General features: G+C 40.1%; 2 protein-coding genes across 6 annotated transcripts in view; one reads left to right on the forward strand and one right to left on the reverse strand.

The window, feature by feature from the left end:
- Positions 1–10,295, forward strand: part of galnt1 (UDP-N-acetyl-alpha-D-galactosamine:polypeptide N-acetylgalactosaminyltransferase 1) — a 72,027-nt gene extending 61,732 nt beyond the window's left edge. For all 3 annotated transcript variants that reach the window (XM_054780680.1, XM_054780682.1, XM_054780681.1), the window contains 4 exons: positions 16–155; positions 5,089–5,187; positions 5,310–5,444; positions 8,964–10,295. In XM_054780680.1, coding sequence (XP_054636655.1) covers positions 16–155; positions 5,089–5,187; positions 5,310–5,444; positions 8,964–9,110 — 521 coding nt within the window. In that variant the 3' untranslated portion in view covers positions 9,111–10,295. The remainder of the gene's footprint in view (positions 1–15; positions 156–5,088; positions 5,188–5,309; positions 5,445–8,963) is intronic.
- A 1,341-nt stretch (positions 10,296–11,636) lies between these two features.
- On the reverse strand, positions 11,637–25,594 carry tmem245 (transmembrane protein 245). 3 transcript variants are annotated; one of them, XM_054780677.1, is made up of 18 exons: positions 24,975–25,594; positions 24,331–24,448; positions 24,019–24,114; positions 22,873–22,980; positions 22,501–22,704; positions 22,245–22,414; positions 20,486–20,509; positions 18,849–18,953; positions 18,692–18,774; positions 18,517–18,607; positions 17,421–17,519; positions 17,214–17,345; positions 16,907–17,029; positions 16,685–16,830; positions 15,369–15,469; positions 15,107–15,281; positions 13,631–13,825; positions 11,637–13,548 (listed from the first exon to the last, which is right to left on the reverse strand). In XM_054780677.1, exons 1-18 carry the CDS (start codon positions 25,572–25,574, stop codon positions 13,500–13,502), a joined length of 2,619 nt encoding a protein of 872 aa, XP_054636652.1. In that variant the 5' UTR covers positions 25,575–25,594; the 3' UTR covers positions 11,637–13,499. The 3 variants fall into 3 exon arrangements, with proteins under 3 accessions (XP_054636652.1, XP_054636653.1, XP_054636654.1); XM_054780678.1 differs by lacking the exon at positions 20,486–20,509 and having other exon boundaries at positions 11,638–13,548; XM_054780679.1 differs by lacking the exon at positions 11,637–13,548 and having other exon boundaries at positions 13,681–13,825; positions 15,075–15,281.
- Between the last annotated feature and the right edge of the window lie 1,601 nt (positions 25,595–27,195).

The raw sequence follows: 27,195 nt of genomic DNA on the forward strand, positions 1-27,195 counted from the left end.
TGTGTGTGTGTTCAGGTGTGACCAAAGTGGACTACGGTGACATCACGTCTCGCTCAGCTCTCAGACAGAAGCTTCAATGTAAACCTTTCAGTTGGTACTTGGAAAACGTCTATCCCGACTCGCAGATTCCCCGCCACTATTACTCTCTAGGAGAGGTATATATACACACACACGCACACACACCACACAAAGAAGCCTGAGATGTTTACTGCCTTTGGGAATGTTTCATGGTCTCCGTGTATATTGCAGATTAGATTAGATAGAACTTTATTGATCCCTTGGGCATGTGGCCTTAGGGAAATTATGGTTCCAGTAGCAGCAACACCGTATGCAGTATACAAGCCAGTAATAATAGCAGTACAGCATGCAGAGTAAAATGTAAGAATAAATACATAATACTACAATTTCAAAAATATAGCGCAAAAGCCAAACTATTGCATATTGTCCTTTTTTTAACATACAGTACATATCTGCATAAAGTAATCCCTTATTGATACCAGTTAGTTGGTTCCAGACCCGACCGTTATACGTGAATTTCCATGAAGTGGGATTCCTTGTTTATAAATTGACTAATTTTGGAGTTAAAGCATAGAAAATCTGTTTACAATAGGGATGCTCCGATTAGGGTTTTATCCATGAGTGAAATTGTGTAAATTTTGAAACGTACTATTGGCTATATCAGGGGTCACCAACATTTTTTCGTGTGTGAGCTACTTTTACAAAATGAAAATGGCCAAGAGCTACTCACTTTTGTAACATTTATTTGTTCATTTATTTATTATAACCTGAATGAAAAGCTGGCTTGCAGGCGCCTATTTAACTTACTTTTTCAAAATCACTGGTGAAACTTAGAGGATCAGGCGCCCACTTTAAGGAGAATTTGGATGCAAGATCAGCTTGATTGCGTTCCAGCAGGACCCCCAGGCAGTCCGACTAATCCAATCACTTTTCGGGCTGTGTTGCTTATGGGTGCCACACACGGGAGGCGACGGGCAGCTGCGGTTGGCGGGGCTCGTCGCCGGTGCGTGGTCGGCCGTGCGCGCGGGAGGCGGCTGTGGGCGACTCATTGACATCCAGACCGAATTGTCAACACCGGCTGCTTTTCCTCCTCTGAAATACTTTGATATCCCCAAATTCCACATAGAATACATCTGACAGCCAGTCTAAACCGTGGGAGACTCGTACAATTCACGCTGGATGTGGGTGCGTTGCTCGTCGCCTTCCATGTGCGTGGTTTGCTGTGCGTTGGCAGTGGGTTTGGCCGGTTGCGTTTTTTGCCGCATCCCGCACGCCGCCCGACCGATGATCACATTGCGAGCCTCGATAACTCACCACACCCTGCCAAGTGCCTGACCCCCAAATGCCACGCAAAGCGCCACGCCGGTGAGACATTTTCTGTGGTATGTTTTGCTGGCTGCAAAACTTACATCATTCTCGCAACGACAGGTAAGTCCTTTGTGTGGCTTTGTGAAGGGAAAGTGGGCGGGAGACATTCGCTATAGGCTGGATGCTGCAATGGGGACAGAGCTGATCGGCGGATGTGACAAAGCAAGTAACGGCATATGCCCATACCGTGCTTTTTCACGGAAATTGGCCGATACTGATCAGTGGCCGATCGATCGGAGCACCCCTAGTTTACAACATTCTAAATATGTTTTTTTTAGCATTATTAGAGCCATTTAGACATGAAATAACACCCCTATAGTCACTTTTACACTCTTTTGTACCCAATATAGTAGACATAATAATAGAAAATGAGACATCTTAGACATAAATAAGACATAACATGCACTCACACGTCAGCATTGACAGCGTACTTGCCGCGGTGGCTGTTGTCTCATTAATGTAACATTACTGAGGCCTAGTGGACAATGTAGAATACTACTGTAATGCTGCTGTTTACGATTAAGAAGAGACCCACAATGCACTTCAATTGCTTTATTAACAAGCAGAGAACACAACTCACGCCCGTCTCCACACTGCTAACACTCAGCTAAACACAGTCAACTCTAGCTAGCTGACGTCACACACGTCACTTCCCAGGCCCTGCAAAACAACAAGTCTGCGGCCCCTTACTGGTCTTCCCGGGTGGGAGGGCTCTCTGGGCTGGCTCTTGGGGGGCTGATCTTTGTGCTGCCTGCCCCTGTGGGCCCGGTGGCTTTCTGGCGGTGGGGGGTCTGCCTGGCTATTTGGGCCGGGCTTTCCAGGCGGTGGAGGGGGGCCCCTCTCCTTTCATGTATTCTCAGTGACAATTTCACGCTCACCCACTCACGCACCTTTATACTGTATACATGAAGACTTGCACACATACAGAGATACCTGCACACACACGTACATATGCACACTCACAATACATACTGTACGTACTTCTCCACATTACTCACTGAGTTAACCAGGGTGTTATTATGTTGTTGGTTTTATTACAGCGAAGGTGATGTCAGCAATATGATTATAGTTTTTACAATGATGTGCATTACGGTTATTGTCATTGTGATCACTATCATAGTTCATCATTTCATGACTACTATTATGTGTGACTGTTTCAATGCAGTATTGTCATTGTGATCACTATCATAGTTCATCATTTCATTACTACAATTATGTGTGACTGTTTCAATGCAGTATTGTCATTGTGGTTGTTGATATTATTTTGTCCTTTCGTCAGGGTCTTCATAGTCATCACAGACATTTGCTGATGTAGTTCTGTATGTTTCTGTTGTTCTGTTATTGTTGTCACAATTGTTGCTGCTTGTTTGTCCCCGTCTTATCCCCCACAAAACCCCCACCCTCTGTTTTATTTTCTCTTCTTCTCTATCCCCTCCTGCTCCGGCCCGGCAGATCCAAATTTGCGTAATAACAAAATATCAAAGCCAAATCAATTCTGTATAACAGGGGGAGTGTATCTCACACTTTTCCCTGGCAGAGTAAATCTGTTGAGCACTTGACGGCTTTTAGATCTACACTTCTATCTGCTTTAAAGGCTGGACAGGACAGGACAGGGGGGGAAAAAAACAACAAAAAAAACAATAAGTCAGATATTACACTACATATAACGTCTTCTGAATACCTTATATTTCTATTTTTGTTAATTCAGCCATTTTTATGCTAATTTAGGCCAAGCTTCTTAAATAGTTTAATTTTTTTTTAAACTGATAATAGGCCATATTCAACAACGATACAGCCATCATTGAGGTCCAAGCAGTTCAAACAGAAACTGTAGTAATTCTACATTTGATCAAACACACTTAAGATTTGTCAGATCAAAACACGATCGCTGCATAAGACTTCAAAATGTGATATTAAAAACAAAAAACTCCAAATCACTGCTTCTGAATCTGCACTTTAAGCATCATGGGAACTGTAGTTATTTTAGCCATAAATGAACCGCATCACTGTATAAGCCACAGGGTTCAAAGCGTGTGGGGGAAAAGTAGCGGCTTATAGACCAGAATTTACGGTACTTAGAATTATATAGGTGTACACGTTGAATAGTGTGTTCACAAATACATCTGTGCACATCTAATAGCATCTGAACACATTTTGTGTATAAGAAATATGTCAAAAAATGTAATGAGCAGGTTTTAATACTTAGCACCTACCACTTAAGCACTGAAATATTTGATGTCTCCCCAAATTCATGGTTAAGTCAAGTGCACACAGTTTTATGCTCTTTGTTTTACTGTTTTTATTTATTCTTTGCTCCTATTTTATGTCGAATGTTATTGTTACTGGGCTGAACATCCACCTTCCCTCAAGGATTGAAGCTGGAAATTAGCCACTGGCTATGATCTTTCACATTTAAATGGTAATGTTGATTAATATGCACTAGTACTTGTCTTTCTTAAGTAAATAAATACAAAGCTACAAATCATCAACAGAATTAGCACAGCAGCTCTGTTAGATAAGAATTTAAAATATCATATGAAGAATCGAAATGAAAATATTCACAAATGGAGAAAAACCATGTCAACAAACTGCCGTAGGTTGAAAAATACCTCATTATCTCTGATTCTGCTTATGTTTTTGGACCATGTCTGAAATAAATGTCCAAGCAATAGCTAGTTTCAGTTGCATTTATGTTGTCAACCACTTATGTCAGCATAAACGGGTTCCACTGTATACAGTATGCTTTATACAGTATAGACCAGGGGGCCCAAAGTGCGGCTCTAACCATGGATGGTTTATTGGCCCGCGGCACATTGTAAAAGTATAATTTAACAAGAAAAAGAAAGAGCATCAAAAATGTAAAACTCAGCGGTAATTTTAAAAGACTAAAGTCAAAATATAAAAAGAAAAAAGTCGTAATCTAACGAGAAAAGTTGTATTTTTTACGAGAATAATGTCATAATATTATGAGGAAGAATAACGTACCATAAAGTTGAAATATGAAAGGAAAAAAAACAAATTAAGTTGTAATATGACAAACAGAACAAAATAACATAATATTTGGAAAATTAGGTTGGAGAAAAAGGTATTATTAATAAAGTAATAAACTATCTAAATATTTTTGGAATTAAGTCATAATATTACAAAAAGAAAATTTGCTAGAAGAAGTTGAAATAGTTGCAAATTTAAAAAAAAAAACAGCAGAAAAGGAAAAAAAAACAGCTGTGATTTTACGAGAATAAAGTCTAAATATTAAAAGAAAAAAAAGTATTTCAACGGGAAAAAAGTATAAGTAAAAGTAAAGTAAAAATATTATGGTAATAATGTCATAATATTATGAGAAGAAAATGTACAAAAATTGTTTCAGAACATATTTGAAATATTTGGAAAATTAAAGCAAAAAATAACCCAGCAACAATGGGGGGGAAAAAGAGCGAAGTTGATCCTAATTATTGGCTTTTTCGCCTTTATCACAAAGCTGAGATGCAGTTTTTTCGTGAAATATATATAACTTCTGAGCATAGCTACACGTGTTGCTTTACAAAATATCAACGTGGCCCTTGCATTCTTTCATTTTTAACTATGTGGCCCTCGCTGGAAAAAGTTTGGACACCCCTGTTGTAGACAACATATAATACAAAAGTGTGTGTGTGTGTGTGTGTCTGTGTGTGCGTGCGTGTGTGTATGCGTGTTCATTTAAAGATCCGAAATGTGGAGACCAATCAGTGCTTGGACAACATGGCCCGGAAAGAGAACGAGAAGGTCGGCATTTTCAACTGCCATGGCATGGGGGGCAACCAGGTACGACAAAAACCCCCATAAGATATATTCCTTATATATATTCCTTTTATAATGAATGAATGAATGACTCTGCTCATACTGTTGCAGTAAGCGGCTTTTGTTTTGTTTGTGCACCTTGCAAGGTTTTCTCCTACACGGCCAATAAGGAGATCAGGACGGATGACTTGTGTCTGGACGTGTCCAAATTAAACGGACCTGTCATGATGCTCAAGTGTCATCACCTCAAAGGCAACCAGCTGTGGGAGTACGACCCTGTGGTGAGTCAAGTGTCCACGCGGCAAAGTCATGACCGTTACGCAGGTCTCAAGACATCCATTGTCTCATGCTGAATGAGTAGCTGTCTCCAGACTTTTGACTCATACCAACTCTGATTAATACAATATTTCATCTAAAAAGTCAACTGCATTTTTAAAAGAAGTAATGCATTTTTTGTGCTAGTCGATTGCAGTCAATACTGTTCCAGTCCCAAAGGAGACGCATGTGCTGCTTTAAATATTGCTCTGTGAGAGCAGACAGGAAGCGACATTGGCGTGTGTGTCTGTGTGTGTCTGTGTGTGTGTGTGTTTGCGCGATGAGTGTACTTTTGTGTTTTACCGCTTTAGTGTAAGGAGCATTTTAAAAAGTAAAGAGCATTTTACAATGCCCACTGACAGGTCAGGCAGGTTCTGAGTGAAAAAAGACGGGAGGCACGTTTATTCTTGCACCCACCTCGTACCAACGTCACATTTCCGGCCTTCAAAATAAGAGCGCTCTTTGTCACATTTGTCTTACCTGGGTAGACAAAGTAAGGGTGTCATAAAAATATCTTACATGAATAGATTTTGTAGCAGTATGTGCTGAGGCTAACGTCCCATTAGAAAGGTTAGCTAAGCTGCATCCATTTCTCAATTACTGGACAAAAGGGGCCAATGATGTACTACATCAATAAATGTAAGGATTTTTGCATTTCAGTCATGGACATTTTATTCACTAACTCAAATAGCACACACTCTATCCTGGTAAAATATGTATAAAAGGGAAAAAACACAATTCTAAAAAATTAAAATGGAAAAAATGGAATTTGGGGAAAAAAATAAAAAGGCCCTAACAGAGTTTGTTAAAAAATGTCATATATTTTAAATCACACCACAAATTGATCTATAACCATGTCAATTGATGAGTCCTATCCTAAAAGTATTTTTGCACGCCCGTTTTTTCCAATTTTGTCTTTTATTGGATGGACTTTTATTGGATCTTTTATTGGATTAGGGACCTGACTCACAGAGGTTTGTTACAAAAACCAAAACAAAATTGTTGGCAATGCTGTGTAATAAAAAAGAAAATTCAGCAATACTTTGGTTGCATTATTTTTAATGCTTTGAAGAGCTATTTTTATAACCATATTTAATTCCACAAATTCATGTTTGTAACAAAAGCTTATTATTATTATTATTATTATTATTATTATTATTATTATTATTATTATTATTAAAGAAAAAAAAGGATTGGATCAGCAAGACTATAAGAAAAATCTTAATTTTTTTAAATTATTATTTTATTTATTATTTATTTTATTTATTCATGTATACATTTTTTGGACCAGAAGCCAAAAAATGTGGATCGGGACGTCCCTACTACTGTGTCTTCTGAATGCCTTGTATTTGTATTTTAGTTCATTTAGCCATTTCTTTGCTTAAAAATGGTTACTTTAGGAAAAAATACATACAATTTGCTTCACAATGCATATTGTTTGACTAATAGGCCATATTCAACCATAAAACAGCATGACTTATTAATTAGTATATTTTTGAAAAGCTGTGATAGATTGAATCCTGAAATTTGAAGCGTGAAGTGGTAAGGGATGACTGTATTACAATGTGCATCGACCTTCTTGTTAGCAGAATTGTATCTTGTAGAAAAAAGTAAAAACATTTTTTTTTTTTAATATTTAAGGAAATTTTACTTATCTTTTGCCTAAATGAAGCATTTTCAGGTATAAAATTGGCTAAACGAACTAACATACAAATTCAAGACATTAAGAAGACGGCTGTCAGTAGGTGAAACACAAGTACCAGACTTGATTGCTGGAACAACAGGCTTTTATTGCAGGTTTGAATCATCTCACAACAGACACAATAATAATAACATAAAAATCATAGTAATAATAATCCATCCTTCCATCTTCTATGCCGCTTATTGTCACTAGGGTCGCAGGGGTATGCTAGAGCCTATCCCAGCTGACTTCAGGCGAGAGGCGGGTCGGCAGCTGATCACACATACAAACAATCATTCACACTGACATTCATACCTGACATGCATGTTTTTGGAATGTGGGAGGTACCCGGATAAAACCCACACACAAACTCCACACAAGGATTCAAACCTGACTGTGTTGCCGACACGCTAACCACTCGGTCACCGTGCGGCCAGTAGTAATAATAACAATAATAATCATCATAATAATAATCATAGTAATAACACAGGCTACTGTTGCGACCTTAATCCAGCTAAAACCCAACTCTGAACCCCCAATGTCCGGAACACATTCACTGTAAGACACACAAGCACAGGTCTTATTTATGTCTTAAATGCCTTATTTTCTCTGATATCAACTATACAGTAGGACCTCGCATAACGTAAACCTCCTTTTACGTAAATTCCACTGAACGTAAAGAACTTATGTAAAGTTTTCGCATCGTATTACGTAAGGAATTCCATATAACGTAAAGCATCAAGGATTGTTTTTGTTTTTCAGTTTTATTTATTTACAGTAATCTTATTTATTACCTTATTTTATATTGGAATGTTACGCTACTATGTTTATGCTAACGTTTTCTTATATTTTCACTTTGAATATTTTGAAGGGCCAAAGGGGTGAGTGTGGGAATATCTTGGAACGGATTAGGCTATTTACATGTATTTTACGCTTCGTATAACATAAAATCCTTATAACATAAAGGTTCTCATAACGGATTATTTACCTTGTAGGGGCGTCTACTGTATTTGGTAATACAAGTGTAAAGGTGACTATAGGGGTGTTATTTCATGTCTAGAGGGCTCTAACAAAGTTAAAAACTGTATTTAGGAGATCATAAACAGGTTTTCTGTGCTCGAACTACAAAAATATTTGATTTATAAATAAGGACTCCTACTTTGCGGAAATTCACTTGCGTTAAAATTTCCCTACCTTCTGCAGCCACACTCTCTCACTTCCTGCTTCCTGTCGTGTGTGTGTGTGTGTTTTTTTTTCCCATCCACATGATCTCTCTGCCCAGCTCTTATCAAATGCACTTCTGCCACCTTGTGGCCGTTTTTATAGCTTGAAATTGCTCTGCGGTGAAATCGGTAAGTGGAGTAGTTGCGTCATCACCTCTTTTTGCCTCTCGCGCAAACGTAAAAGACGTATAAATACGTTTGAATGAGTTAACAATGGTCGCGACCATCGGTCGGTACCAAGGGAGCGTCCATTATTGGTGGGCTGTGAGATGTCCATTTTCACTTCCGTGGTGTTGGCTTTCCTTTTCTTTGGCGCACTGCCGCTTGGGAAACACAATGAAGCGCACAAAATGAACTCTCCCTCAGGTCTCGAGTTAGTGTTGTGTTTGCAGACCAAAATTACATTTTTTATTCATTTATGGGAGCGCGTTTGCAACCACGGAACGCGGTAACCTGGGGACCACCCGTACCTCCATGGTGTTGGTCTACCAGCAGTGCTGGTGATTTATTGTCACGGATGTCGTAGTTTGCATGTGCAGGCTCCAACGTGAATGTTGTTCAATGTGTTTGCGGTGTTGCAGAAGCTGAGCCTGGTGCACGTCAACAGTAACCAGTGTTTGGACAAGGCCAGCGAGGAGGACAGTCAGGTTCCCAGCGTCAGAGACTGCACACACTCACGCTCCCAGCAGTGGCTGCTCCGTAACGTCACACTACCTGAGGTCTTCTGAGCACAGGACGCCACCCCTCCCCCTCTCTCCCAATCAACGGACACACACATACTCTCACACACACGCACACACATACATACAGCGGCCGCCCCACGGGAAGCCATCATGTCCAGAAAGAAAGTGGGGGGGGAAAAAGGGCTCCAGGGAGGTCCCGTGAGAGGGATGCGGGAGGACGGCTGGGACGGTACGACCTCTGCCTGCCTTCCATCATGATGGGGAGGAGTTTTGGATGAGAGGAAAGGACTCCCAACTAGGAGGAGACGCTGGATGTTTGACTTTTTCTTTGTTTTTTGGAGAGTCGGCGAGTGATTCCACCTTTTGTGTGCAAACGTCGTCCACGTGGTCATCATGTAACGTTTACTGACTGCCTCTTATTACAGAGTGTGTGCACTTAAGTTGTGTGTGACATGAATGTTTGTTTTTCTTTTCTTTTTTTAATTTAATTTTCTAATGGGCTGGGGAAATGAACTCTTAAAAAGCGTGCCTGTGTTCTCTCCTTGCAAGTGTTTGTCTCCCTCTGGTGTCCACTCCGTGTCATTACACTCAGACTGAAGCCTAATACATTTATGACCGAGAAGGAGCTTATTTCTGATGGGCGGCACACACACAAAAACGAGAGGACCAAACGTGACATTGAGATTTAGGACAAGTAACATGTTTGTCGTATCTTTTTTTTTTTAATGTCCTGTGTTGATCACTGCTATTCACACGCGTCCTGTGGGACTCCACTGGATCAGAACCTCTCTTCCATTCATGCGTCACTCCAGTGTGTAAACAAGCTTCTTCTTGTAGCATCAACGGACAGCAGCTTGTTAGCTTCCAATTTTTTTTTTTTTTTTTACAATGCTGCTTTTGAACTCTCCGCAGAGCGTGTGAGGCATTCAGGGACAAAGATTGGAACATCGTTTAGGACATATCTCACTTTGTCAGCTCATATTTTACTCCGCCCATATCCGATAAGGCACCAACATCGATCATGTTTTAGTTTTTATTTTTTTTACGTGTCATGAGAGCGACGTGGCCAGGGAGTGTTTACACGTGACGCGTCATTTCTAGTGGGAATGAGAGGTGTTGTTGTGGTATTGTTTGGGTTGTGTTGGGACGGACACGTCCAGGTTTCCACTCTGAGGGCGTCCAAGTGTGGTGAATAAAAGTGAAGGCATTTACACAAGCTGACAAGGACAACGACCACGTGTCTCTTTTGTTGCTTCTCACACTCACTTGCCTTTAGAAGAACGACAGTTTGAAGATGTGGGTTGGGTTTGGGGTTATGGTTTACGTCACGGTTACGTTAGTGTTTTGCCTTACCTCCACTCTAACCCAAACCCGACTACGAACCCCTAACCATATCAGCCCCAGCCCTCATAGAAACCCTGAAAGTGACCCAAATACCAACCCTAATACAAAGCCTAACCCTGACTCAAACCATAAACCCAGCTCGAACCTTAACCTTGACCCAAACCCTGATTCAACCCCCACCCAAAAAAAAAATCATACCATTTTAATTTTTTTTAGCGGTGGCCTTTCAAAATAATTCCAAGATCACACTTTTTATAGAACATAATTTAAAAAAATCAGTAAGAACCCTGGAAAATAAAAATGAAGAGAATTTGAAAAAAAAAACACTTGATACATTTTGGCTAAACGATATATGTAATATAATGTCTACTTAACAGACACAATTTGAAATATACTCACGTGTTCACTTTGTCATCTTCTCTAAGGCCCAAATAAGGATTTCCAATCAGATCTGATCAATAATTCATCCCCAAGAAATTCCAGACATTGTTTTTGCATCCACATTTTAAATATTGGATGATTGTATCTTTGTTTCCTGTGCAATCAATTATGGATTGCTATATTTTTAACCTCCTACAATTTTTCTCGACGTTTCACTTTTCATTCATTCCACTTTAAATAGTAAGCAAGTAGAATAATAAGAAAAAAAACACATTCATAAGAAATACATGAAAACTATTTTTAAAAAATGGCTAATTTGCAATGACAGTATAGTAAAAAAAAATGGAATTCAAATGGCCTTAGGTCATACTTATTTCATCATACCGTATATTCCTCTCTTATAAAGTATTTATATTAAACATTTCATTTATAGTATTACTATATGTTTATATATTTCATAGATGCATCTGCTTAGCAGTTAGTCACGCAGCAGTGATGACATACATTTAATAGTCTATATTTAAAATGAATTACATGCGCAAACATTTCTAAATTGCTTAAATATATACAAATCAATATATTTTATGAAATTGTATAAATATTAACTGATTATGAATTAAATTATTTTTTTCATTAATTTTATTTTAATATTTATTTTTTAAAAATTTTTTAATGTATATTTAATGAATTAAATTACATTTGGGTTTCCAGATTATGTTATTATACAACTGTATACATGAATTACTTGTTTCACATAAAAAAATATGTTTAGATTGTTAGTTGTAGTTGTTACATTAAATAAGTTAGACAATTACTTGTGTGCGTATTCATATGATTTTTAAACATAATTGAAAAATAGGAATAATGATTAAATTGTGATTTTTTTTAAATGCATTACAGTACTTAAATTAATTCCATAATTATTATTATTGTTTTGATTCTGCAATGTGTTATTTAACTGGCGAATGATGAATAAAAGTTGGCTACCAATGAAAGTGAATTGTAATGGATGGACTAGAATGAGACAGACTTATTTAAATGGTGGTGTTTACTTATCAGTGCATACATAAGCAGTGATGCAGAAATAACAGCAGCAGTAGCAAAAAAAAAAAAAAAAAAAAAGATAAACCATGATAAACACTGATGATGTCTGTCCAAAAAACAAACCAAAGAACACTTCCTTTTCATGTCAGTTACACTTTTTACACACAATTATGACTGAAAACGACATGTTTTTCATGAAAGCTTTGAGCTGTGAACAAAGTGCTGGTGTAGTCAAACAAGTAAACAAACAGCTGCATTATATTCTATTTCATATTTGGTACAACAAGAGTGCTTAATTTAGCAAACCGGTGGACCGGCCAGGACACGTCTTGTCTTTTGCTGGTGTTAGCATCCACACTAACTTCACTGTTCAGAGTTGTAAACTGGAATTGTAAACACTAAAATCATCAAAACACTCGAACTGTAATGAATGGTCATATTCATTTTTAGTATCTACAGTGTCATGAAATATTTGATCAATTATGGAGTCTTAAGTTCCTTATTTGTTTGTTAAGAAAACCAATGAAAGTGCGGTAACTGAGCGTGGCTGTGCTGCAGCACAAAGGGGCAAACTCAGCACAACATTTAGTCTCACTTGAGTTGGAAAGTTGCAAGAAGTTGGAAGCATTCCACGGGAATAAATGAAAATTAAGAGGATTTAAACTGGAAATTTACCAAATTCAAAGTCTGTCTATAAATGGAACTTAAATCATGAAGAATTAAACTAATCAGCATAATGAAGATATACTGTACTTACGGTGTATATGGTAATACACATATACAGTATATACAGTATATATAAATATGATCATCACTGTGCAGCAACGTTTGTGTGGACTTTTTAAGCCATTTAAAAAAAAATAAAGAATTTTTTATGGGAAAAAAAAGAATAAAATTGTACAACTGGAGATGCAGATAAAGTTGAACATGTACACAATTAATCAGCCAACAAATGAACCATTATTGAAAAGAATATATTATGTGTTATTTTATTATATATTGTATCCATTTAATAATAGTATATAGTGACATTAAAAAAATATTTTACATTTTGAGACATTTTTCCTTTCAATATTTATTTTTATATATTTATATTATATGTTTACTATTTCTATTATTTTAAAATAATTTATATACCTATTTCCTTAACCCAAATATGATGAGTCTGGTTTTAGAAAAAAAAAACAATAAAATATACGTGTCTGTATATATGTTTTGTTTAAAAAAAAAAAAATAATAATAATAATAATAATGAATAAAAACCCCTCAATTTCCAGTTAATTCTCATTAATTTCCCATGGAAAGTTTTGCTTTGTGACTTGAATCTCTCTGTGTGTGTGTGTGTGTGCGTGTGTGTGTGTGTGTGTGCGTGTGTGAGAGAGATGATATGAACTAGGGTGAATATGAAATATTAGTGTCCAGATAGCCCATGTGAGTGTAGAAGAGCGTGACGATGTGGTTAGTACCAGTGTTGGGATTGAGCTTGTCAACTCACGTCTTGTTGATTGACAGCAGCAGGCAAGCGTACTGCTCAGGGCGACCGTGCAGCGGAGCAGTGTGGGTAAACAGCCGTGACGCCGCCTTCCTCGGGCGCCGTCTTGTTGCTGGACCCCCGGCACACGGAGGGGTCTTTTTGGGTCACATGATGTTCTACCTGTGTCACTCTCAGTCGCTGCTCTTCCTCAGAACAGAAGGGGTGGAGTCAGGGAAGGGCCTTAAAGGGGACAAGCAAAAACAGAAAACGTGCTAAGAGTGGAACATTTTGCACAGCGGTGGTTGGCGGGCAGGATTTCAACCTGATGCCTTGCTGAGGCCAGCTCGCCTGCACCGGCGTTGGCGCCGCAGAGTTGGGGCTCATCAGCATGGCGCTGTAGATGTTGGCCGCCACCACCAGGATGCACAGGAGGATGGGCCCGATGATGGCGCCCTCCAGGCCCAGGTAGTAGGCTCCACCCGCCACTGCCAACCCTGTCAGGTAGGGGTGACCACCCCTGAACACACACACACACACACACACACACGCACACAAATGACAACCCCGATTACTGTAACTCAACTGCAGAGAGGGCTTGGCATATTTTCAGGCTAAGAAAATTATTAGGGGAAGGCCTTCAGCTGTACAACTGATTTTTGTAATTAAATCATAGCATATATAATATTTATGCTATGATATACTGTAAATATGAATATGTTATATACAGTACTACACTATGATAGACAGTGGTGGGAAAAAGTGTTGCTCCCTTCCTGGTTTCTTATTTTTTCATGCCACAGCATCTCAATAGGATTCAGGTCAGGACTTTGACTAGGCCACTCCAAGGTCTTCATTTTGTTGTTCTTCAGCCATTCAGAGGTGGACTTGCTGGTGTGTTTTGGATCATTGTCCTGCTGCAGAATCCAAGTTGGTTTCAGCTTGAGGTCACCAACAGATGGCCGGACATTCTCCTTCAGGATTTTTTGGTAGCCAGCAGAATTCATGGTTCCATTTATCACAGCAAGTCTTCCAGGTCCTGAAGCAGCAAAACAGCCCCAGACCATCACACTACCACCACCATATTTTACTGTTGGTATGATGTTCTTTTTCTGAAATGCGGCATTACTTTTACACCACATGTAATGCGACACACCTTCCAAAAAGTTTAACTTTTGTCTCGTCAGACCACAGAGTATTTTCCCAAAGGTCTTGGGGATCATCAAGATGTTTTCTGTCAAAATTAAGACAAGCCTTAATGTTCTTTTTGTTCAGCAGTGGTTTTGGTCTTGGAACTCTGCCATGCAGGTTGTTTTTGCCCAGTGGCTTTCGTATGGTGAACACTGACCTTAACTGAGGCAAGTGAGGCCTGCAGTTCTTTGGATGTTTTTGTGGGGTCTTTTGGGACCTATTGGACAAGTCGTTGCTGCGCTCTTGGGGTAATTTTGGTTGGCCGGCCACTCCTGGGAAGGTTCACCACTGTTCCATGTTTTGGCCATTTGTGGATAATGGCTCTCACTGTGGTTTGCTGCAGTCCCAAAGCTTTAAAAATGGCTTTATAACCTTTACCACACTGGTAGATCTCAATTCATCTCCATTATATTTTAACTGGGGGGGCAATCACATTTTCACACAGGACCATGTAGGTTTGGATTTTTTCCTTTCCTTAATAATAAAAAGATTCATTTAAAAACTGCATTTTGTGTTCAGCTGTGTCGTCATGAGCGGTGTACAAGTGCATCACGCTGAGAAGTGTATAGAACGTGTACCTAATCAAGTGTCCAGTGTTTCAGACGCTCACCCAGAGATATCAGAGTAGATGGCGGTGTCAACAAAGTAGGTGGGCAGCAGGTGGCAGACGAGGAGCAGTACGGCCTTCACGCCTTCGCCCTGAGCCAACCAAAGGTCGCACACGGCGGGCACGGCCGCCCAGTACGTCCCCAGAAAGGGCACCGCCCCCAGGATGGCAGCAAGAGCTTTTTGGAAGAAGAGAGAGAGAGGAGAGTGAGGAAAGGAACGATGACAGAGGTCTGCACCTGCGGGACTGACAGGGAGACTCTCACCTGAAGGAATGAAGACAATGTTGATCCCAAAGATGGTGTGTGTGAGCCATGTGTACAGGCCGTAGAAGCCCGCCATCTTCAGAGAGGCATCGAACACACCTCTAGCAAACAAACACAATACCATAGCGCCAACACTTTCTTTATAAAGAAAACACAATTATTCTTATTTTATTATTTTTTGTAAACATGTTGTTTCAAATAATTGTTAATAAAAAAACCTTAACAATAATATTGTGATATTATAATTAATGGTGATGTGATATATACAGTAGAATGATAATAATAATAATAATAGTAAAGATAATTATTATTGTTGTTTATATATACCTGTACACATGTATTATTATTATTATTATTATTATTATTATTACTACACTGCTATTAATTACAGTAGCACAAATTGTTTTTTCTCTTCTTTGTCCTTAATCAATATAGTAATCAATATAAAACCAAGTTAAACATTTACATTCTTTATTCTTCATTCAATTATTGTTTGAATTATTGTTAGGTATTTATTTTTGCAATATTCCATATTTTGTATGATTTTCATATTAATTCTTACTGCTGTATTAGACCACTCCTGTATTACTATACAATTACAGCACTATTCTTCTTCTTATATTATTATTGTCACTATTAAATTTCTATTAATTATAGTAGCACAGAATTATTTTTTTAAGATATCCTTAAGATATCTAGTAATCCATACAGAATGAATCATTTATTATTATTAATAATAATATATCTAATTATACTACTACTACTACTACTACTACTACTACTACTACTACTACTACTACTACTACTACTACTACTAATAATAATAATAATAATAATAATAATAATATTGTAATTTTATCCTAATTAAATATTCCATTTGGTCTAAAACAGCAGTAAAAATGAATATGAAAACTATGAAAATAATATAAAAGATGTAATATGGCAAAATACATAGCTAACCATAAACAAATGTAGTGTTGGAATTGTATCGTAATGAATACAGCAGTAAGAAATATGTGAATACAAAATAAAAACATACCTAGCAATACAACTGATGATAGAAATGACATAAATATCATTCAAATAGGCTTGTAATATAAATTGTGACAAATAATAATAATAATAATAATAATAATAATAATAATAATAATAAATGTATCATGAAATAGTTATTCTTTGCCAGATAGTAGCTTGATGATGACAATGATCCTTACAATTGATAGAAATAAGAAAAAGTGTGTGCAAATGAGACCGTGGTAACAGTAAGAAGATACATCCTGTACACATATTTTCTTGTTGACAGGTGTGAGCGGTACCTGATGGCCTCCTCCACAGACTGTCCGATGATGTTGGATGAAGGTCCCGGCTGTGAGAGGGGCGTCAGGCTGATGACCCACTTGACAGGTTTGTAAGACTCTCCGCTGGAGCTCAGCAGGTAGAAGAGGGTGGTCAAGAAGATCACCTGCACCAAAACAGCGCATCACTAAAGACTTTATTCCCCACCAGCAAAAGACAGAAGGCAGCAGGAGTCTTCTCACCAGGCTGAGGGCAAAGTTGAGCAGAGCAGTGCCGCTGTGAAACAACACAGTGAGGAGTGTGGTCGTTGTGGAGATGAGGAGGCCAACGTTTCTGCTCATCACCACCCAAAGAGACTCCACGATCTGAGAGACAACATCATCAACCCTACAACTACTACAAAGGAACCCCTTAATGTCCACGGCCCTCGACTTGAGCGGTAGACCGGGACTTGATGAGTTGGTCGACATAAATGGGTTGTCCACTTAAGCTGATTCCACTGTGCTTTTACAGGAAAAGTGTATTGTGTGTAAAAAAAACAACACTTACAGACCACAGTGTCTCAATATTCTCCTGCAGAAAAGAGGCAATGTCCTTCCAGTCCAGGATGTCCCCCAACCAACTGTTTTGTCTGTGGACATTCATCTTCTGACTTCGAGGGCGACCAGAGTGGGTCACGTTCTACAAAGAAATACACCTGAATAAGGTGGACGCTGTCTTGAAAGGGATAGAGGAACCACCCCGCTTCATTGCTACCTTGACAAACCAGGATTGGTAGAGTCTGTCCCAAAGTTCCAACACTTGCTTCTCAATTACCGCTGTGTGGTTGGCCTTGTCTCCTAGCATCTTGTGAAGCTGCACACAAATAAAAGAGGAGATGAATGACGGACTATATGGTAATGCTGATAAACACGTCATAGAAATGTGCCCCCTAGTGGCTGGCTGTGAACAGAACAGGGATGACATCAGAGGAGTCTTACTGGACCTAGTAAGAGCTCTGATATATCGATATATCCCATCTATTAAATGCCTCCTCCTAGAAACAATAAATGAATATTGACAATATTGACATATAACAGTGGAAAAAATTATTATTCTATCTAAAATTAAAATCTATTATCCATCCATCCATTTTCTATGCTGCTTCTCCTCATTAGGGTCGCGGGTAAAATCTATTATTAGTCAAAATAATTTGAAATACAAGTGATATGTAGTATTCTGGTCACTAGGCGGCAGTAATGACACAAAACATTGAGACATTACCTTACATTGCATTACCGCATGAAGTCATGATGTCAAGCCACGGCATGTCCGACATGAGAGTGAAAAAAAAAAGTTCTCCTCCTATTCCATGTGGAAGTGGTTTGGCTTCACAAGTTTAGAAGAAATAAATTCAAGGCTAATTGGTTAGCTAACTAGCTTGCTACCTAACGACCATCTCGAGTCCCTGCAGCATAAAAGTTGTGCAATGTGATGTAAATAATGAATACTAGGACTGTAAAGGTGACTATAGGGGTGTTATTTCATACCTAGAGGGCTCTAATAATGGTAAAAAACTTATTTTGAAAGTCCTTTACAGGGTTTCTATGCTTTAAAGTGATTTTTTACATCACTGTTGATGCACTACACTGTTGATGGGCATGACATACAGCTTCATGTAAAAAAAAAAAATCCAAACTGTCGCTTTAATTAAAAAAAATATTCCATTTAAGAACATCGAATCCTATATCGCAGAAATTCATTGATTGCGGTCGGGTCTGGAACCAATTAACGGCTATAAACAAGGGACGACTGTATCACACATTCACACAATTACTCCAAAAAAATTACAAAAAATAAACGTAATGCCAACTTTTTGTGTTATCCATTCTCTGCCGTGCTGATAGACGTTTGTGACGGCTGAATTCAAGGCCTTCTGGACCACACGAGCCTCTGGAAGCAAGCTGGAGAGGATGAGGATGAGGTTTTTACAGCATGCAGCTCACAGATTTTGGAGATGATGAGAAATAACAAGACGGCTGGCCTACTTTGCCCATTCTGGGTGGTTGGAGACAGTCTCGTTGATGAGATTACTGGTGACCTCAATGATGTGAACGCTCTCGTGATGAACCTGGAAACATCCGAGCGAGGCGAGGTCACTGATACAGCAGGGATGGAAGTGCTTCCCGAACAAGGAACACGTACCATGGCAGTGAGCAGCAGCGCCATGAGGAGGGTCCCTGTGACCAGGATGATGATGATGAAGATGCTGATGATTTTATCCAGGGAGCGCTCCAACCACACCACCATCTGCATGGAGCAGACAGAAGAAGGGGAGGCAGGTAGGGAAAGGGTTGAAAACACGGACAAAGGGACAAAGCAAAGTCCGTCTAATGTGGAGAAGCTGCTTGCATCGAAAAAAGAAAAGAACCCTGGACTCACAGCCTGAAGGAGCTAAAAGCAATAAGACAAGTACATAGACACACACACACACACACACACTCATCCTTGTGCTTCAGCATCATGGAGACATGCAAAAAACAAAGTCAAGCTGTGTACAGCGTTCCCTCGCTCCATCGCAGTTCACCTTTCGCAGATTTTGCTTTTTTTGTGTGCAATTTTAGTGCTTTTTTTTGCAGCGTATGGACGCTGTTACAGGCCGAGCCTGGCTCTTTAAGAAGAACTGCATTGTGCGAAGCGAGTGCGAGTGTTGTAGTTCTGTGCTTTGGGTGGCTGTGGCTCGCTCTCTTCCCTGTCTTCTGTCTGCACCGCCCACTGTCTTCTGCGTCCTCATTGACTGATTAGCAATGGTCTACAGCCAATCTCCTCTGTGTTGTACTGGGGGGGTTGGGGTGCGGGGGTGCTTTGATTTTCTTCAAATTTGTGTTTATTAAAACACGCTAAAACGAATCAATTGTAAGTCAAAATACGCTAAAAAGTTATATTTATCTAAAAAAATTGCATCTAAAATTTGTATAAATAAATTTCTTGATTATACAAATATAAAAATATTATATGAAGCAGTACATTTTGTAATCATTTTTATATTTTGTAGACAGGTTAATATAAAATTGATAGTGGATTGCACACAATGTAAAAAAAAAAAAAAAAAGCCAAAAAAAACGGATAATCACTGACTAATTTCATGATTATTTTTAATTAAATTGTTTAATTTCCAAATTTTATTCAAATTATTCTAGAATATGGGCCACTTCTTTGCATTTGATGACCTCTGGATATTTGTCACATCATGTCAATTCTATTTCTAAAGCAATCTCAAGGCACTTTACATATGGAGCATCGCACACAGTAAAGAAAACCAACTGAACCCAAATGAGGAAGCACTTTGGCGACAAAGGTAAAGAAAAAAAACCCTGGAAGTAAAAACCTTTCACTTTTTGTGTGCCTTACGCACAATTTGAATGTCAAAAAAATGTAACTTCTTACTGCACCATTGCATAACCTGCAGTGTCCTCCCTCATCTGTTTTGATTTTTTAAAAACTGTATTTTTTTTGTATGTGTTGCCCTAAAACACAGCCCTCTGCTACCTGATGACTTGCAGTGTATGTAAGTCACACACAGTCAAGCCAAACCAGCACAGCAAAGACAAAGAAGCAGCAATGGGACCTGCTGATTCCTGTGAGGAAAAACTCAAATCTAAGTGGGCAATCAAGAGGACAAAACACCATGTAGGCAGCACGAGAAGGTGATGGATGGGTTAAAGCCAGTCCAAGCGTGTTCCTTCTCTGTCTCTCGCTCACACATCAACATCCTTTTTCGTCTTTGACTGTGTCACTCACACACACTTCGTCAACAGTCTCTCTCATCACTACATCATTACCTGCTTGTTAAGCCAATGCCACAGCTTGGATAGAAGACACAAAGAGACATTGGGAAAGTTATTATGGGAAAGGTTTGTGCAGCAGTCAGCACATTCCCCTGTGCAACAAAGCGACAACGCCTGTGTTCTGGTGCAGACAACAAAAGGAGTGTGGGCAAGCAAAGGGTTTCTACAAGGGATGCTCAGACCAGGGTTTTATGCTGCCGATTCTGATACCGACGATCCAAGATTGAAATCGGCGGATACAGATACCTATCACATGGATAATTTATACATTTTAGAATTTATTTACGTATGATAAGTGCTATTGGCCATATGGTATGAAAAAATGAACCATACAATCACCTTAATTTAGACTAAAAACTTATTTGACTTTGTTTTTCCAAGAGAACATAAATCACTGGTGAAACTTACAGAGGATGAAACGCCTTCTTTAAGGACATTTTGGATGTGAGAGTACATTGGTGGAGCTCTAGCAGGACTTCCAGGTACGTGAGAGAGTACTCGGAAAACTTGGTGTCTTCCACCGCTGAGAAAGGCTGGTCATCTCGTCCAGTCAATTCAACTATTTTTCGGGGTTATTAGCTTAGCCTTCTGACTGTCACGCACATATGGGCGAGTGTCCACATGGCTGCGTTAGCTGCCGTTTGACTGATGATCACACCGTGAGCCTCGTAAACTCACCCTGCTCCAAAATCAAATGTTTGTTGTTCAAATCCGATCACATGATTTTTCACGGAAATCAGCCGATACTGACCGGTGGCCGACCGATCGGAGCATCCCTGACAGTCAGACACCACATGGACACCACATGGACACCATCTTCCTGTTTTGTCATGAGTTATTTCTTAAATTCAATAGTTTTTCTCACCTTCTTTATCAAAGTGCTGGCACCCGCAACTTTTGTTTGGCTCCATTTTGGGTTACAGTATTGAGGTGAGAAACACTATTGAATTCAAGAAACAACTCGTGTGAAAACAGGAAGGTGGTGGTGGTTGAGGTCGCTGCCACATCGTGTCTTTGGGGACAGTCATGTCAACAATCACGTCTTCAGTGAAGGTAAGAGTAACCTGAAACGTTCATTCACCCCTTTCATTCATCTTTTATATGCTTTTCCAATTGTTTTCTGCATGTCAAACTATAATTAAAACTATAAAAATGTGTTTTGTATTAACATTTTTTGCTTTCTGGGACTGATTAATTGGATTTCCTATGGGAAAAAATTATTTGGTTAGCGTCCGTTTCAGTTAGAGGCAGACCTCCTGGAACAAATTAATGACACTAACCAAGGTTCCACTGTACTCCTTATCAAAAAGTGACTAGCGATAAATCTAGTGAGGAGACTTTTGTAAACTAACCTGAAAGCATGTATTGTTCTGGGCCCCTACCCCATCTAAAACCACTCACAGGTGGCTCTGTCTTTTTTGTGACATTAAAAAACACGGCAAAGCTAAGTGACAGGAGAATCAGTTGCAGTAGTTCAGTTGTAGTTGTAAACATTGTTTTTCATGTTTTTATTTACTCACTATTTGTCTCCCACACCGTTATTCCTCTCTCCTACAGCATTCATTACAATTACATGCTAATGTGTCATGGTCAGTTATGCATATTAGATGATAACATCATTACGTCAAAGCCCCTCCCGCCAACCCACCACCACCACAAATAGATTGCACTCCTGTGTGAAACACATCCACAAACGCGTGTGTGAAACACCAACCCTAAATATAAGACATGCGCTCATGTGGACCAGAATTACCTTAGTGTCAATACGCAGTAAGAACTGAGCCAAGCCTTTAATAGGACCCGGCAGCAGGGCCTCCTCTCGTTCCCGACCGAACCGTTCCAGCACCGCCCACCATGAGGTCAGAGTCCGCTCTGCAAAGCTCTTCAGTCCAAAATGGACCACCAGCTTCTTCATCACCCACACTAAAGCATCAACACAGCTGTGAGGAGTACATCTTGTACTGGAAGCATGTCGGAAAAGATGTCATGCCCGAGTATGTGTATGTTACCAGCCACAGGGATGGGAAGGAGCTGGAGGATCCAAAGGTTGAGCCATACCTGGACCAGGACTATGGCCCAGACCAGCAGGATGAAGTAGATGTCACTGGCCTTGTGGGAGGCCTTCTCTTTCTGGAAGAGGCCGGTTGGTACTGGTCGAGAGGCCTGAGGGAAGCCAGGGGTGGCTGGGATGTGGTCCACTGAATCGTCACCATCTTAGGGGTCAAACATATGCACAAAGATGGTATAAGATGGAATAAGTTCTGCTTCTTCACTATTTGCTATAGATTTCTTGAAGCATAATTACAGATTTTCTTCAAGGTACTGCACACCCATGCAGTCTAAGTCAACACTTTTACAAAAAACAAGCACAAATTGCTCACCTGTTGCACGTACTTTGCTGGGCTGCGACTTCGGCTGAAGTTTACCACAGGAAACGGCCATGTAAAATGTGTTAGCGGCAAACGACAACACCTGCCCCGATAGCTCTCCTGAAGAGTTGGTATAAAGAGAAAGAGAAATCCTCAAAACGATCATGCTGAGAGCTGTGTCTAATATTTTGACTGTCTCATATAGATAAATAATAGCTTTCAGTGGTAAACTCAATAATAAACATTGTTAAATTGATACCTATCCAATAGTGTCAAAGAATCACAATACTACACCTAATATATAAAAAAAACATCACGTCTTCACTCTATCCCGGTTTTTCAAACATCAATTAGTTCATAAATGGCCGCTGTTTCATGGTTGAATATGAGCTATCATTCAGCATATTTAATTAAGCAAATTGCATTTATTTGTGGCTTAAATTAAGCATTTCCAAGAATAAAAATGGCTAAGTGAACTAACTAAATGAATTGGAATTCTACCTTGGCCACTAGATGTCAGTAACTGTTCGGTAAGACAAGCACCAGACGTGATCGCCAGAACAGGCATTTACTGCAGGTTTAAATTATCTCACAAAAGGCACAACATAATAATCATAATAATAACCCACGACAAGCTAAAACTCAACTCTGAACCTCTGACGTTACTTCCTGTCCTCCACACATCTGTCCACCCGGCAGTAAGGTCCCCTAAGGAACACATTTACTGTGACACACACGAGCAGGAGTTTTATTTGCATCTTAAATGGCTTATTTACTCTTATTATGTCTACTATATTGGGTGATACCATTTAAAGCTACAATTACAATACATTGATGAGACAATAGCCACTGCAGGAAGTAAGCTGTCCAGAAAAAAACAGTCTATGAGTCTATGTTATCTTATTTATTCCTTATTTTCTCTGATTATATCTACTATATTGGGTAATATAAACAGAAAGGTGACTATATGGGTGTTATTTCATGTGTAAAGGGCTCTAATAATGTTATTGTCAACAGGTTTTCTACGTCATAACTACAAAAATATTCCATTTATTAATATGGAATCGTACTTCGAGAAAAATCAATTATCACAGTTTGGTCTGGAACCAATTAACCGCAATAACCGAGGGACGACTGTATTAAATGACCAAGTCTTACCTCTGCCAGGGACAGGTGATTTCTCTTGGGAGCCCACAACGAGCAGCACGAGCACCACCACAAATAGGGGAACTTTCCACGAGCCAGTCAGAGACACTAAATGAATATCAAATACTATTAATTCATCTGCAAAACATTTTTGACAACGTATCTTGTATTGCACGCTTGCCGTTTTTAACAATTCAAAGTCCTCAAAAGGTCAAAACCTCATTGCAGAATTCCCCCAGTGTGCTAAATATAAAAGGGAGGGGGGCTTTCTCATGTTACACAGCATTTGTCTGCATGTGTTCTGTTGAATAGAATCTCACTCACCAATGTAGAAAAGCAGGGTGGTCCACACAGGCAGTGCAGCAGCTCTCAAGTAGCCTTCAGTGTAAGGACTCCACTTAAAGCCCACTGCCAACAAATAGCCCACAACCACTGTGCACACCTGACAATAAAAAAAAAAGTGACTGGAATTTATAAAACTGCGTGGAACAAAACAGGCAAATGCCATAGTTTGCCTGCTTAACTTACTTTATCTACTGTTAGTTCAAATTAGTTGTTGAGACAATGTGTTTTATGCATTAGAATCATTTTAAGCATATTAGTCAAGAACCAGATGAATACAGTGTTTTGCAGACATTCATTTATTTGTGGCAGCCTGTCACGAATACTTTTGGACCACCACAGATAGAGTTAGTGCTATGTTTTTTGGCACTACCCATTCACCCTCTGCCCTATACAGTAGATGGCATCGTATCTCGGCTTCTGAACACACCTCATGCACATCTACCATAACAGACTTGGTGGCACATTATAACGATGTGGGGAGTGGAGTTGTACACCACAGTAAACTGCAAAAATATCAAAAATATTGTTGCTGTATTTACTACTTACTGGCAGTGTCAGTCAGACTATATAAATATAATATATATTCTGAATGGGCAGAAGTTTTTACTGTCAATGCAACTCACCCACACTACGTGAAAACAGTCCAGCACGGCCGAGATGATCCCACAGAGGTAGCCCAGTAGCACCTGCATACCGATAAAGCTCCAGGACAGGTAGAGGAGGTAGAGCAGCGGCGCCCCGGCTCCGATCACCAGCAGCAGGGTGAGCTGCTGCACTACCTGCCTACCCATGGCGTCCACCACATAGTTGACACACCACACTGGCACCAGCAGAGTGCCAACCACGATGGGCGTCCCCGTGTCCTGTAGACCGCTGAGCCAGGAACGCCCAAGCCGGGCTAGGGAGTGCTTGAAGGGGTGGAGGAAGGTGCCGCACAGCACAGCCCAGAGCAGCGGCCGGAGGAAGGCTTCCAGGATGAAGTAGACCAGGACCGCCGCCCCGCAGCAGATAGCCACAAATATCATCGCCCCGGTGTTGTAGAAGGCCTGCTTGATGTTTTTGTCGAACTTGAGCGACGACGGCTGGGTTAGAAGCTGGCTAACCATTCCGACGGCCGGCTGGACGCTCTCGGAGAAGGAGACAGAGTGAGGCCGCCCTGTGCCAGGGCTCTCCGGGGGAGACCCAGCGGTAGGATCGGGTGGCGAGTCCTCCTCGTCCGCCATGTTTCCCTAACCTCTTTTGCCGCGTGAGAAAGGAAAACATGTGACGTAGCGCTGACGGCGTGCACCATGGGAAATGTAGTCGTAAACGCACCCTTTTCCATTCAGTTTACTCCTTTTAACCGGTTTAACAATTTTATTGCAAATAAACGTTTATTGTAAGACCTCTAACTACCACACGAAACATACACATCTACTATTATTTAATCTTTATTATTTACGGGAGTTTGTATCTAAACAGTTTAGGCACATACTTCCTGCACTAAGTAACTTATTTGCTGCAGTATTAGGCAAAACTACTGTAGCAAATATATATATATTTTTATAAATAAATAATTAAAAATACAACAAATAAATTGCGTCACATCTTGTTGATGGCCCGCTGCACAAATATAATTAAAAAAGTTTAAATGTTGATACTAACAATACAAAGTCAATTTGTCACCTGTGTCAAAAATACACTGCTCACAAAAATTAAAGGAACACTTTTTTTATTGGGCCTGGCATGAATTGAATTAAACCTGTCTGATAATTTTCTGGTTGGTTAAGCAGCTGAGGGCCTCGTTGATAAATTTCAGCTGTATTGGTGTTCATGGAATTAACGACAGCTGCACTTCAGTGGCAACAATTAGAAAATCCTCATAACAGGACTGGTTTTACATGTGGAGGTCATTTCAAGTTTCTCCCTCTTGATCTTTTTTGGCTGGTTTTCCACTCGTGCTGATTTTGGCTTGCGTAATTATCTCTACTGGTAGTATGAGGTGATTCCTTAACCCTACAGAAGTTGCACGGGTTGTCCAACTTCTACAGGATGGCACATCCACATGTGCTGCAGCAAGAAGGTTTAATGTGTCTCCCAGCGCAATCTCCAGAACATGGAGGAGATTTCAGGAGACTGGTGGTTATTCTCAGAGAGCTGGACAGGGCCGTAGAAGGTCCTCAACCCCTCAGCAGGACCGATACCTGCTCGTTTGTGCAAGGCGGAACAGGCTGACCACTGCTCGTGCCCTACAGAATGACCTCCAGAGGGCCACTGGTGTGAATGTCTCTACCCAAACAATCAGGAACAGACTTCATGAAGGTGGCCTGAGGGCCCGACGTCCTGTAGTGGGCTCTGTGCTCACTGCCCAGCACCGTGGAGCTCGATTGGCATTTGCTCAAGAACACCAAAATTGGCAAGTCCGCCACTGGCGCCCTGTACTTTTCACAGACGAGAGCAGGTTCACCCTGAGCACCTGTGATAGACGTGAAAGAGTCTGGAGAAGACAAGGAGAACGTTATGCTGCCTGCAACGTCGTTCAACATGACAGGTTTGGTGGTGGGTCAGTGATGGTCTGGGGAGGCATATCCATGGAGGGACGCACAGACCTCTATTGCCTAGGAAATGGTGCTCTGACTGCCATAAGGTATCGAGATGAAATCCTTGAACCCACTGTCAGACCCTACGCTGGTGCAGTAGGTCCTGGTTTCCTCCTAATGCACGACAATGCCCGGCCTCACGTGGCAAGAGTATGCAGGCAGTACCTGGAGGATGAAGGAATTGAAACAATTGAATGGCCTTCACGACCCCCTGACTTAAACCCAATAGAACATCTCTGGGCCATTATGTTTCGGTCCATTAGGC

This window comes from Dunckerocampus dactyliophorus, chromosome 7 (genome assembly GCF_027744805.1).
Source record: "Dunckerocampus dactyliophorus isolate RoL2022-P2 chromosome 7, RoL_Ddac_1.1, whole genome shotgun sequence".
In the NCBI taxonomy this organism is placed as follows: domain Eukaryota; kingdom Metazoa; phylum Chordata; class Actinopteri; order Syngnathiformes; family Syngnathidae; genus Dunckerocampus; species Dunckerocampus dactyliophorus.